This window comes from Halictus rubicundus, chromosome 8 (genome assembly GCF_050948215.1).
Source record: "Halictus rubicundus isolate RS-2024b chromosome 8, iyHalRubi1_principal, whole genome shotgun sequence".
Lineage (NCBI taxonomy): Eukaryota > Metazoa > Arthropoda > Insecta > Hymenoptera > Halictidae > Halictus > Halictus rubicundus.
Genome location: NC_135156.1, coordinates 14,365,777 through 14,381,027, shown reverse-complemented (window position 1 = coordinate 14,381,027; position 15,251 = coordinate 14,365,777). Strand labels below are relative to the sequence as shown.

General features: G+C 42.3%; 1 protein-coding gene across 6 annotated transcripts in view; it reads left to right on the top strand.

Moving 5' to 3' along the window:
- Positions 1-15,251, top strand: part of Sk (small conductance calcium-activated potassium channel) — a 279,006-nt gene that overhangs the window by 245,490 nt on the left and 18,265 nt on the right. For all 6 annotated transcript variants that reach the window (XM_076792011.1, XM_076792010.1, XM_076792014.1 and 3 more), the window contains one exon: positions 13,257-13,678. In XM_076792011.1, coding sequence (XP_076648126.1) covers positions 13,257-13,678 — 422 coding nt within the window. The remainder of the gene's footprint in view (positions 1-13,256; positions 13,679-15,251) is intronic.

Genomic DNA, 15,251 nt, shown 5'->3' with positions numbered 1-15,251 from the left:
GAAAATATATGGAACGTGTAAAGACATATAGACATCTTTGAAAGCATACGAAACGTGAAGTTATGGAGCACATAAATAATAAAATTGTAAACATTATTGAAGAGCGCATAAAATACAAAGTTGTACGATGTTATCGCGAAGCGCATAAAATGTAGATTTATTGACATTATCGAAAAGCACATAAATTGTAGACACAGACATTAACAAAAAGCACATAAAATGTGAAATTATAGACATTTGCGAAAAGCAAATTTAATATGCTTCCATTTTCACATTATTCTTTCTATGGGACCATTAGTAACGCATATCAAATTTTTTCATAAAAAATTGTGAATTTTTTTAATGACAAGGAAGGTGCTTCAGAAATTACAATTTCCAGCTGTTACGGTTTTTAATGATATTAAAATAAAATTCATATGTGATGATACTTCGACTAGGATGTATTTCAGAAGATAATTGGTGTCTGCTTCGTATTTGTGCAACGAGGTAACAAAATGTACAGGATGCACCGGCCAACGTCATCGTCTTTGATTATATATGATTAATGAACCGATCGAAATTTGTATCATGTTTGTTTTCGTGTTATTTATGGTTCAAAGAGGCCCTTCAGATGATTATAGTGCAGTTTTCTATCAGCGGTTATTTTTTCGAAGTTTTCACGGTCATCGTTGGTTTTTTATAGACAGGTCTAAATAACATGAAAAAAATAGCAACTTTTAATATTTATCTAATAGTTTCATTCACTGTATGCAAGCTATCAGTACTGCATATATATATAGAAAATGCATTAGAAATGTAGAAATCCATTCTTTATAATCACATTATTAGTCCCAATCACTGCAGCTCACTATACAGGGTGTACCAAAAATGTGGTACATTCTTGAAAGAAATAACTTTTCCTGTGCAAAAATTTTCTCCGCAGGTTTGTTAAGGAGTTATTAACGACAAACGCGGACCAATCAGAGCGCGGCTACAGCGGACGGATTCCGCATATACTATAGCCGCGCTCTGATTGGTCCGCGTTTTTCGTTAATAACTCCTTAACGGAGCCTCGGAGAACATTTCTGCAAAGGAAAAAGTTTCTTCAAATGACCTGAGGAATCTGCCCTGTCAGGGAAGTGCATTTTTGGGACGCCCTTGTAGAACGGAACAGGAGAAAGTCTGTGCTGATCGCAGAAGAGAACTGGTGTTAGAACAGCTCGGTCCGGAGGGTTAATAAATCCATGAGTGCATGACGATCTCCGGTTAGTCGTCGGACTATTAAGTCCCGTGCAAAAGCCGCGATAAGTGGGCGAACAAAGCCAAATGTCGGGCCTGGCATTGGATCCGAGATAAACCACGGGGGCCGTGGTAGAGCTTGTATTACCGGTTTAGCGGCGCTTTCATTCAATTTGCCCGGGGATTACAAGAAACTTAACGCGATAAGAACGTCGGACACGAGACCGAGCGCCGACGGAATATTCATGTTCGCCGGCGAGGACAGCCCGACGATTCCGGGGATTCCGGGCCGGCGATTTCACGCCGAAAGCCCCCGGTGAACTCTTCGAAACCGATCGTTTACACGAGAGATCCGCGATTACGCCGTTTATGAGGTAAGACCGATAACGGGACCGTTTGGATGAGGCGAAAGAACACGGGGGAGGCGTTTTACGACGGGAACGTCGAGTAACGGCCCTGTAATCTGCTTCAGAAATCACTGAACGGGAACATCTTGGCTAATTCTGTCGTTTGTTCGCGGAGCTCGTTGTTACGGATCGGGGGAGACAATTTGTTCAAACGAAATTGCGATTTTTAGCGAAAGTGTTTCACACGGCTCACCCGATTCACCATTTTCCTACTTCACAACCGGGGTTGCTTCGTAGTTCTGTTTCTACGTGAACATTGAATATGTGAGTCAATTTTTACACAGGAATGCAAGAATATTAAAATTGTCGAAAGTCTTGCTGGAAGCATGTGGGGGTTGAGAAGGTGTTGGAAAATATGATTATAGGACCGCCATTTTGGAAAACGGGACCAGGAAGAAAATATTTCTGTGTTCCTCAGGTTTCACACAATAGGACTACCGCAGCAGATTCTCGATCGTGATCTTAATTTTCTCGAAAAAAAATTGTCAAACAAAAGCGGTCTCTTGGTTAACATTTCCTACTGTGATAGCGAGAAAGAGTGTAATTCAACAATTTTTTTTTAAGGGAAATATTACAGATATTAAATTCAAACTTTACAGATATATTGACGCGTATTTCAGGAGTATATAGTATTTTTTACAAACGAAAAAATTGAGGAGAAATAACTTTCTATCCCATAACATCCATCACACGATGCAATCTTCGACTAACATTTACTTTGCATAATCGCGATACAAAACAGGGTCCCCGGACGGCGATAAATCGTCCACGCGATCGATCCCAGATAAGAAATTCATCAACGATCTTCGATCTTATCACCGTCACCGGGTCGCATCGTTCAATATCTCATCGGACCTGAAAAAAGAAAATATAGCAATCGCATCGACGCTATTTCCGGATCGGTGGCAGACAGTTATCACAGCCAAACATTTTTCACGGGGTCTCGGACACCTGTTATCAGTCGGAACATCTCCCGTATCTTCGTATCTCTCTCTCTCTCTCTCTCTCTCTCTCTCTCTCTCTCTCTCTCTCTCTGACAAACTAACTTGTCCATGGCACGCGTCGCGCTGATTTGTCCCGGTCCCGCGATTGAATAATCGTGTTTCTGGTTGCGTTATCGTATCGCGTTTGCAAGCGGCAGAGGTGTCACGAAAGTTGTACACGGTTCCGCCGGTGCTAACAGCCCTGTTAACAGTTGTCGATACCAATAACCCAGATCCGAATTCGAGGAAATGGCGGCAGTCGATCGTAGACAAGAACGGGCAGACATAAGCGATAAGCCGCGAGCAGACAGCGCTATCGTTATCGTGAACGAGCCTGTCGAGGATCGCGAGGAACACTGGGTCGACGGAGACCCAACGATCGAGTACCTTGGTCCCGGAAGGGTTATCTCATCTGTTAAGAGGTTTGAACATTGTCTATAGAGCCTACGAAAATATTTAAAATCTCTCGGCAGGAAGTCGAGGAAGAATTGAAGTTTGGGGACAGGGATGTTTTATATTGTACTAAATTGTGTATTGTACTCGTGTAAAACGAGTACAGAACAATTGGTTAACATTGAAATGGGCTTAACTTTACCTGAGGAAAACAAAAATTTTTAAATCTTTTTTATGAAATCCCAAAAATCCAAGTTTCAATCAAGTTTCAAGTTTCCTAGAAGATTTACACATACATAACGTTTGAACTAGTGATCTCCTAGGATTGAAACTTGGATTTTCGGCATTTTCTCGCCAAAATCTACAGGATTATATAAAAAATATTTAAAAATTCATGGTTTCCTGAGCTAAAGTTTAATCTTGAAATGAACTGTACTCATCAGTAAAATTAAATATCTAGATAAAAACCGATGACAGATTAATCAGCTTTGTACCTTCAAATACTGTCTAATAAACCTGTACACTGCAATAGTATTTCTTGATCGAAACGCTTCATAACATTTGCATACGTTGAAGTACGCAAGGTTAAAGTTCAGACATTTTTTTCATTTAGGTAATGTAAAATTTGTTGTTCTACACTCGATATGCTGTTTTAGGTCCTGTAGAATTGGTTTGAAATACAAGATTATGTGTATGTAGAACAGAGTTCGCGTGTGTAAGTGCATCCTCAGGTTCGGGTTTCAGCAGTCAAGGAAGTTTGCATAGGATCACAAAACTTTTGGAGACACTGTGATAATGCGCACCGCGAGAGAATCGCTTCTGTTTACATCGAGATAAGTGAGTTGTTTGAGTTTGCCCTGGACAAGGGGGTGGAGGGTGAAATATTTTTCACATCCTGTTTGCAAAAAGCGTGAAACTGAATAATGGCGGTGTTCCATTATCCGGGCGCCAACAGGGACGACTTTGGGGAGCGTTTCCCTCCCCTTAAGTGACTGACTACTCAAATATTGTTGCCAGTTGAGTGCCATTTGATGCCGACTTCAAATATTTTCGTGGATTTCAATTCAAGATATAAATAAATAAGTTACATTTTCTCTCTCGTTTAGCGAAAGATTTTATCATTTGTGACAAAAATTGCGAACGATTGAAGGATATATAGACATTGTTTTCAAGCTACTGGAATTATTAAATAAATCAAGAAATTTCTATTTGTCTCCTGCTTCTTGTGATTGATGCAGAACGTTCTCATTTAGCATAAAGTCTGCTAAAACGACTCCTTCCAAAATCAATGAAGTATTACAAAATATTTATGCAAGGTTTCATTTTACATTAAAATTTTCCCCTTTAATGGACTCTATGGAAAAATATTTTCGCAGAATGTGTCCCCGATTGGAGCATGTAATTTTCATAAAAATGAAACTGGCGACTCCATCGTAACTTCGATTACACGTATTTATTGAATCTGCAGGATACGCGAGTCCTTATTTTGTAGTCATGAGCATTCTACAATACTGCGATCCTCGTGAATTATTCAAGCAAATTGTGACGTTACAAAGTCTTCTGGTTCGGATCTACTGCACGGTCAAGGCGGACTCAGCTAGGCGAGACTCGCATTGACCCGATTCCCTGCAGACTCACTAATTTATGACTTTCTATTGAACGAAAATACCTAATATAGCGCCTCGTTAAACTGGCCCACAGAAAACGCTATTACTCCGTTTAACGGACGCCATAGTTGACTCCTACGCGATATATATTCTGACATCGCCCACCAAAATGACCACTTAAATTCAAAACCGTGATTTACCGGGAACATGTAACCCTATAAATCGGAAGACAATGACCTACGATAAAGTACACGCCTGTTTAAATTCAAAACTATACTTTCTAAACATACGTGACGGTTTAGATTGAAATTCACGAGGTACACATAAAAGTAGATCACTGTTTCCATGCAACGTCATTACTAGATTTCATGCATTTATGTCAAAAGTGGATTGGTTGAGTACAAAACCGTGAAGACAATAATTGTGTCCCCGTATTATTCTCGACTTATTAAAATTATTAAAAGGGGAAATGCTATTTTAAATACATGTATGTATGTAACTAATATAAATGTAATTGTGCGCACCTTTTAATGCGCCTAGAACTTTTAATTCCAGTGCAATAAGCATATAAGTAACTACGCGTAAATAAATGCACACTCCTCTGAAATGAATGCATCAAATATTGTAAGACGGTGCTTTAATTCTGTTTTATGCACACTTTAAGCCAACAAGCTCCGAAGAAACAGATCTTGGAGCACGAACGGAGAGAAATAAAAGGTTTCACGTTATCTGGAAAAGAGATTAATTTTTGTCCGACGCGAACGCGATTACCTCGGTGAAACAGAAGAATATTTTGCTTCGCATTCGAGCCGCGGCCGTGTGCGGGAAAATGTGTTGCAACAGTTAGCAGAAGTTACACTACGGAACTTTGTAACAGGATGTTGTAACAGGATTGCTTGTCGCGCACATTTCCCGCAGCTGCTTTCGAAATACTTCGCGCCCCGATTTTGCGGGGTTAACGTTTTTATTTGCGGTCTTTGATCGGCGATCGCGTGAAAACGAAACCGTCCGTGCCGTGTCGGGAACGCGATTTTCCCTGGCAGTCACGCCCGGTGCGAAAACAATACACGAACGCAGCGTTTCCGGTTGCTTGTTGCCCCCGTCAATATTTACAACCCCGACGAAATTAGCGACGAAATTGACCGGCTGCCGGAAAATCAACGCCGAGTTTCTCTATCGCCGTCTCACCTGTGCCCCGTGAACGTTGCCAGGTGCAAACTAACTAGCAAACGGTTTAATAGCGAAACTCGCGAGACCGGTATTACCGATTCGACGCGGAACTCTGATGAAAACTGAAACTTCACTGGAACTCGCTTTTCATTTTTTGTACACCGCCATAGTGTGAAAATTAATTGAAAATGTAGGAGTTCGCGGCGCGCATAGATGGGGGTTTACAATGGCGGACGATATTTGCCGTTTCATTTTCAAGAAGGAATTCCTGCGAAATTAGTTCTTCTCGCGTAAGCTAGATTTCGTCAGACAAGTAGAACAGGTAAACCTGTGATCAGACAAAACCGTATCCGTACATCGTGACACAAGTAGAATAAGTACTGTAGTCAGCCGTGGACTGTACGTTCATTCTATAAAGACGTTGCAGACACGATCATAAATATCAAAAATAATTCCGAGAGTAAATAAACAGAGGAATATATAGAAGTTAGGCGCATGTTCTGTTAATTTCCTGGGCTTTCTGGAATTTCGTGGACCAGTACGTCGAAAGTCCTTGCAGCATCGGTGACCGCAGAGTATCGTCTCACCAGGGGGACCTTTACAGCATCATGGTTAAGCGTTCTCCGTTTAATTAAGCGTAATGCTCCGTGGGCGTTCAGATCTACGACAGTAATCCTCGTCGAAAGACGGTGCACGGCGTACAGGAAAGCCGATTTGCTTCCGGTCGCCATATAAACGAGTCGAGCCATCCAGAAACGGTGTACGTTCGTACGGGATAGCGCGCGAGAAAACCGGGGAAAAGTCCGCGAAAATTCAGTCCTCCGCGATTATTCCCGAGGCATCAAAATTCCCCAGTCTCCCGAGTGTACGTCCACTCAATCTGCTTTGCCGGCGGGGAGCATCAAAGAAATCTCCGGCGAAAAAGCTAACCTTGACTTCCGTCGCTTTGGACATTAATTGGCTACCCTGGCTCGGTTCACGGTAAAACGCTCCCGTCAATTTACTTTAGCGGCTTTTCCTCGTCTCACTATTTCGCGTACGGCTGGAGACAATTTCCTCGCGACATTTGCATTTTGTCGGAGACGTTTTAGGGTTTCAGCGGTTTTCGCGTGTCCCTGACATTTTCTTAGAGGGTACGAACAATTTGGAAGATTTACCGGGACCTTGTTGCGAGAGGTAGAATTCGTGCTCGTTATTGCACCGCGGAATACGCACAATAACAATATTCTAAGTCGATTCTAACGATGCATTAAACGACGATGTATTTCTTCTTCCAACAATCTTAACGAGTCTGAAATAATACACATTCTTGAACTATTGTCTCCATAGTACTGTAACGTATGCATTCCAACAATTTTAACGAGCCTAAAATAATACAATGCATAAAATCCGCAGTCCGTTATTATTACTTGGAAAAGTGAACTTATTTGTGCAAAATAAATAGCACAATAAATAAATACCAAATAAGATAGAATCTTGAGTAACACTTTCATTAAAAATATCATATATGTTCAATGCATACAGTGTGTGTCTCGAACAGAGCAGTTGAAGAAGAAATTGGGAGGCTGTATGAACGAAGAAATATTTATGGGTCGTACAGCCATTAATAATTTTTTAAACGATCTGTTTGGACAACGTCGAAGTGACGGGGAGCTACCCGGACAGACTAAACAGTAGGGTGTTAACGAAGCAGTGATTGCACGGTGATCCCTAATGGCGGAAGTGCGACAAGATGGTGGCGTTGAGGATGGCTCGCCGCGCCATCGGACGGACGGTATTTCGCGAGGAGCCGTTTAACCGTCGCGACAAAGGGGATGTTATCGTCATTCGTGAAGAGCATGAAAGCAAAGTGATATCGGCGTTAACGAAACTCCCCGGGCACCCGTTGTCGTGGACGTAACGATCTCGACGTTCAGCGTATTGGAAAAACGATACGCGTAGCTTCGCGCGCTCTCGCTCGGTTTCATTCCGGCATTCCGCGCGCTATCGGCCCCTGTTTCCCGGCATTTTCCCGCGGAATACGAGATGACACTGAGGCGACGGTGTCGCGGCGTCTGTCACCGAGGAATATCCACCGGTGACAGTATAATCATTTTTACCGAAAGGAGCTTTTTCGGATTCCGATGATCCCGAACCAAAACCCTGCCCTTCGAGGCCTCGAATGGACTGAGAGATCGATATCCCTTGAACTAATGAGCTCTATGATCCTGCAATTGATTGGACATCAAGGTTACATCTCTGCTTGGTGGGCGAAAGAGGAGAAAAAAATTTGGGTCGAAATTCTGTGAATTTTTGGGGACGAACCTTTCATCTTTCCTTGAATATTCCAACTGCAGCAGTTTGCTAATTCCCACCATGTTTCACACTCTCAAAAGTGCTGTACATTTACAAATACAAGAAATTAGTTTCCTGGCAAAAGTTTGAATTAGTCGATCGTGTGTCAATGGATTTTCATACTGTTCGAATTTCTGAAACGGTAATTGGAGAATATCTCGGTATATTTCTCTGCCGTCCGGGTTTTATCGGATTTCGGGAAAACCGAGGCACCGTGTGCAATCAGAATCGAAATTAAATTAACCCCGAAACCGATCGATTATGCGACGAACTTTGAGATTATAGGTAGATGTCAAGGACTATGGTAGACGGTCTATGTTTGGAAGATGCAGAGTAGACCGTAGAGAGTGGAGGACGTCGATTGCACCACGGTATTCTCTAACATAAGTATGATTCGATAAGAGGCCCTCCTTTGGCGTCGCTCCGTGTCAAGGAAAAATATCGAGGTTCACGATTATCCTAATTATGCGCTGGAACCACTCCGGAAGCAAAGACGTCCTCAGTGCTCCGGAGCATTCTCAATAATCAATACGGGAACAGTACCAAGGGATTCCAGTGAAATTCAAGCTTCAATTACTCGCATAATCGCGAGGCCAGGGGGGAAAGAATTGCTTGACGACTTTGCACGCATGATTTTAGTTGAGATTGTCGAGTGTCTTAAGTGGCCCTCTCAACGAGTGTTCTTTTGTGGAAAATGACTCCTGGTAAGAAAATTCTGCTTTTCTCTTTCTGTTGCACATTTACACGGAATTTGTAAAATTATAAACTTCGCGTTACTGTTGAGAAAAATATTAATAGAAGATAATGGAATAGAACACACTCTACACTTATCCTCACAAACTGGGGGAAAATGTTTAAGCCAGCAAGGTCCAAAGATCTCGAAGAAATAATAAAACGCAGAAGACACTTATTCTTTTTTCTACACTGTAAAAGTAAACAATGTCTACCACCTGCTGCATCGGTTAATCCTCAGACTCGAACGCGAACCACTCAATCGCAAATCGTATCGTGCAGGGCAAAGCTAGTGGTCCTTTCACGACCCTTTCGGAATCGCCTGCAAGAACCGATTAGCGTCTCGCATTTGTCTCGAGTGTCCCAAGGCCAGGTGTATATCTCGACAAGGTTCGCAGTCTCAAAGCAGAAACGCTGACAAGTTCCTTGGAGGGCTCGGTTCAATTTGCTAATAACGAGGGGAGGTGCACTATCGAGGTAGAAACGTGTTCCTCCGAATCGAAAATCAATAAATCTGCCACGGCTATTGGGACAGCGAGAGAGAGAGAGAGAGAGAGAGAGAGAGAGAGATGCATCACGGATCCCCGGGTATTTGCAACGTCGATCAACAACAGAGCGAACAGAGTGCTCGTTGCACCCTCGAGGACGCAACCCTTTCGTTTCGCGCAGACCAGGTGATCCCGGCGAATCTGCTCATGCAAATCGTTGATAAACGACAATCAACAGGTGCCGAAAGGTCAACGGGCCATTAGGCTCGAATCCAAGCGTCGGTATTGCGAACTACTCTCTCGCCTCGCTCTCGCTGCTACGGGACCACCACCTGAAACCCGTTAACGAGGGATCCGGACACTTTTCGCTGGTTAAACACGGATACCGACGTCGGAGAACGCTCCCGGAGACTTCCTAACCGAATTGTCGAGGATCCAGCCTCCGAGACGTCCGTTTAGAGTGATCTGATAACGCCTGTTCCTTGTTTCGAACACCTGCTCCCGTGATTTTACCCTTAAGGGTGTCGAACCCCTAATTAGCATTTTTTCCGGAATTTTTTGTGACGTTATTAGTTGGCAGATATTTTTGAATTTATTGCCGAGGTAAAACATGGGTTTGAAGTATTGATAGAAAAAGTTCGAGGCGGGAAGAATTATTTTCACGAAAGTTACAGGAGTATTTGTGAAGCTCCAAATGCATCCAGAATCACCAGACTTTAAAGGAATCAAGTAGAATGAATAAAGTCAATAATGAAGCAACGATATACAAGATGTTGAAGTACGATTTTATGAAAACCAACGGAACGAGTGTAGCGCTGAATCGTGGTTGCCACTGGTCTCTGAAAATCTCATTACCTCGCGAAAAATCCAAACCCACGAAAGGTCTGCGGCCACCCGAAAATTACGGCACTTGGCAGAGCTCAAGTGCTCAGGTGACACGATTTCCCTCACCTCTTTTCATCGTTCCTCGTTGCACGAAAACTAAGCCCACTCGGAAAGATACGAGCCGAGGGATGAAAACATTCGAGGGTGCATCCCGATAGAAACGTGTGTACGCGAGACGAGTCAACTCGTGTGCACTATCGCTCATATGTATCCGAAAACCTGAAAATTTTGACAGATATTATTTTTATAACACGTCAAGATCATTTTAAAATTATAAAACATTCGCGTTAAAAATTACATACTGTGAATGGAATATAATTATTTAAATAACAATAATGATTATTGTATAAAAAATACACTGTGCTACCTTAAATGATGATTAGACATAACTGGGCATGCTTTAAGATTGTACCCACAATGCAATTTTGTACTACTACTATTTACAGTGTTCAAAACGTTTTGTCTGCAATTACGTTAGAATTTTATATTCCATGAATTGTCAACAAATCGACGTCTACGATCCTCAATATTATCATAATATAATCACGTTTGAACAGAATTAATTTGTTGAACGTGATGGCAAGAGAGACCGGCAAGTAGAATAGGTACCGCCTGTGGTCAGACAAGGAGAGTACGTACATATGTATAAGCTAAATTTGCATGATCAGACAAGTAGAACAGGTTGATCCTGTGATCGAACAAGTAGAGCATACGTTGTGGGACAAGTAGAATAGGTGTGACCTGTAATCAGACATACATTGCAGGATCATTCTACGAGTCTACAAGTGGCACAAGATCAACCAAAGTAGTAGAAACAAGACTGAAACGTTAGATACAGTGACGAAATGTTTAAACACAATCAAATCAGAACACTTTCTGTGGACAACGTAGTATAAAACTCATGGTAGGTTCCATCATTGCGCGGGTGGTGTCTTCAACGCAAAAAGCCGATGAAATACGAACTGAACTGCCGTCGGACAGCCGTTGTAACTCCTCCGCGATCCTCCGTTGTAATTCGTTTTATCGATACGGTGCAGCCGGGCTATCTCGGCGCTCTTCAACGATCCTCTGTTGTCCTCCGAACGAATTATCCCTCGTAAAACGCACGAGTCGATGCACCGCAAACGATACTACGCGGAGTTTTACGATGTATCGTTCCGAGAGCCTGGTGCCTGGCTAGCTCATGCTACATACTGCCATCGGTGGATTTAGGTGGCGAGCTCTCTCCTCTCTTTGTTAACGCGTTTCGCTATCGGTGTTCCGGTCGAGGGTGAACGTTTTAGAGACTTTTTGGCCGGCCGCCACGATTCACTGTCTACCGTCCGCTCTTTATAATGCAATTCTCTTTGATTTTACGGAGGCTCTACGAAAATTCTATTCCCTTGCAAATGAAACGAAGATTTATTCGCCGGGAACCGCTGATTCCGAAAACTAAAGCGAACCGCGGGACTCGGCCGAATTTGCCCCTTTATTGAGAAATTTATTTGGATTTTTGTTTACTGCCATTTTTGGTACTCAATTTTTACTGAAATATTTATGAGGCAACCTTCTCAATATTCTATGCCACAGGAGTGGCACAGTTTTCATTTATTATTGACCTATTATAAGGGAATTGTTTTTTTTTTTAACTTTTTGTACTGTACACGTAACCGTAAATGTACATTTTGTATATTTTGTCACTAAGAATATTAACGAGCATCCTTCAATCACTTTATAATTGACGTGTTGCTACAGTCTCTACTGAATTGATAGTAGTTCATTATTGGCTAAACTTTGCCTGAGAAAACCAGAAATTTTTAACTTGTTATTATTTAATCCTGCGGATTTTAGCGAGAAAACTCCGAAAATCCAACTTTCAATCCTAGGAGATTACTAGTTCAAAAGTTATGCGCGTGTAAATCCCCTAGGATTGAAACTTGGATTTTCGGGATTTTCGCGCCAAAATCTACAGGGTTGCACAAATAAAAGTTAAAAATTTCTGGTTTCCCGAGGTAAAGTTAAGCCTAATTTTTTTTTAAAGACGTTCTACTCGATAAAAGTAGAATTATATTGTGTATTCTGTAACCAATGGTTCCAACAGATCGATTCTTCGCCAAACAATGTCTTCAAAGTCACAGTCTCAGACTTAACGTAATTACAAGTTGACATATCGTTCGCAAGCAAACTCTCTCGATATCGAATCAAAGTCGGTTCACGAAGACAGGTGTGTTTTATCTGCTCCCGAGGATGATTTGTTGAAGCACGTCCGGGAGCCGTAGACAAGTTTGTAGCAAAGTTTGTTACGTACACAGAGAGCCCGAGGTACAATTATCTTGGAAAAGTTTCTGTGTCGATAAAAGCACGCAACCGTGAAACTGATTCTTCTTCTTCCTCTCTTCAACGCGAAAGACGAAATTGTTTACTTCATCCGGAAGAAGCGGAAGTTGCCGATACCGTCGCGCGGTGGCTGCAGAAAGGGACGGTGCACTATATCGATAGGTGGAGAGGAGCGACAGTTTGAGAAACGACGGCCGTTGCGACAGAGTATAAATAATGAAACTTATCTTAGCCCGACACGCATTTTCGTTGGAGCCGGGCGTATTATGATAATCCCATTCAAAGCCTGTCGGATCGCGTTCTTGCCGGCGCAGCCAATCTTTTTCTTTCCCGACAGACAGCCGGCAAATGAGGTTGATCAAATTGAAACGGGGACGTTGAAAAATGGTAATCTGCATTCGGACGGCGACCGAGAAGAGCGCGTTACTTGATCGAATTTTCCGTGAAAAAATACACCGACAAAATAGATCATGCTGGGCTTGGTTTATCGATCAACCTAGGAAAAATAAAAGAATAATTAAAACAACAAAATCTTTTATCTCATCGTATGTTACGACACGAAAATTTAATAAACAACGCTGGCATAATATTGTATTAAATTATACTTGAGTGAAGCAAAAATCGATGAAGCATTGTCCTCGGATACTTTGTACAATTTTGTATGAATTGTGTGCGACGTGGTGTTTGAACGGGACTGATATTGTTGGTTCTTTCTGTTGATAGTTGTTCATGATCGATAACTGCGCGGACGATTGGCGGATCGCGATGACCTGGCAGAGGATCGCGCAGATCACGCTCGAGTTGGTGATCTGCGCGATCCACCCGATCCCCGGGGAATACTACTTCCTGTGGACGACCAAGCTGGTGAACAAGAACGGTGACTTCGGCTCGAAATGGGTACCGTACGACGTCACCCTCTCGCTGCCGATGTTCTTCAGACTCTACCTCATCTTTCGCGTTATGCTGCTGCACTCGAAGCTGTTCACCGACGCCTCGTCGCGCAGCATAGGGGCCTTGAATCGTATTAACTTCAACACCAGGTTCGTCCTGAAAACCCTGATGACCATCTGCCCGGGCACCGTCTTGGTAGTCTTCATGGTCTCGTTGTGGATCATCGCCTCTTGGACCTTGCGACAGTGCGAGAGGTAAGGACCGACTTCCATCTTCTTCTTCTTTTAAATTTCTCCTCCAAATGGTCTGCATTCACGCGACTAAGCCGATTTATACGAAAAATTAAATTAAATTTGAAAAATTAATTATTTATATAATTATGTCCCGAAAGTAAATTAATCTGTGATCATCCAAGAACATAAAAATCTACAATAATTTTGCTGCTTGTCAACAAAAATACTAAGGATGGTTTAAAAAGAAATTGAAAATGGGTACCCGGTTATTGACACAAGGGTTATAAAATCGGGTAAGGGTTGTATACGTAAAAATCGTCATTCTAGCCACTACCGTATCTTTCCGTTTTTACATCTGATTTTATAAATATTAGAATAAGAGATACCTTTAAATTCTCTTAGGAATTGGCTTTGCTGATTGTGAAAAGGGGATACGATGGGGGTGTAGTTTTTAAGAAAATCGGATTGTGGGATCAGGCTCCGAATATCAACGGTGTTAACAGCCTCGGGAGGCAAATCTTCGCCGGAACAAAGGTATAAATCAAGCCGGCGAATATCGGACAGGAGGAGGCTGCGCCGTTGAAGCGGCAATAGAGGATTTAGTGCGGGGATGGAGGAGAGGGCCAATGGGTCGAGATTGCTGGCCCCGCGTATAATTAAATTCTCCCGCAAATAGCACAGCCGATTTAGGGAAACGGCAGAGGGCGCATGGCCGATCAATCTTGCGGGCCGATGGGAGACTTTTCTCCCCCCCCTCTTTTCTTTTCCCCCTCTTTTCTTTTCTTTCTTTCTTTTTTATCGCTCTTTTTCGTCTTGAAACCAGCCCTGAAGAAATCCCTTTTTTTGAGGGGGGTGGGTATCTTTAGGGTTACGATAAATGATCACAGTGCTATGCCGACAACGAAGAGTCGAAATACATTCCATTGTTTTATCGTGTAAGTGTTTATTTTGTAATGGTAACAGTAAGCAGAGCTACATTGGGATTAAAGACTAGTAGAATTAGAAGTAGTAGCCAGACGAAAACCGATCGGAAACGTACATTGGAACTCGAAGAAAATGTATGTATGTAATAATAAATAGCTCGGTAAAAATCATGAGAGAACAGTGCTTCGATTGTCTCTCAACGGAGCAAATTAATAAAAAAATATCGAAGATTGCGAGCAACATATTAATTCAGAGAATTACGATTCAACACGAAATTCTCGTGTTCTGAAGTTGAAAATCGTTCTGGAAATAGACTTCTCTGCTCTCTGCTTCATTGTCAGTACATCCCAAGAGATTCCACGGTAACAGCCATAAATGACGATGAATTGGCACTGAATTCGCTGCTACTCCACCTTAGTATCTCAGACTTAAAATTCAGCAGAGACGCTTTCCCCGCGAGACTTCCAGTTCCCTAGAAGTGTTACTACAACGATACCAGCGTAGGCGTTATCTTCACCCTCTTGTCAAAATGTCGACAGATATATTGTTAAAGCTACATCTAAGATGTCTCGGTTTATTCTATTCCTCGTTCACTCGATTTTTAACACGTTCAAGCTTTTGTTCGTTCAACGTGTAACTCGACCAATTTTTTAATTTATGAATTTGTTCA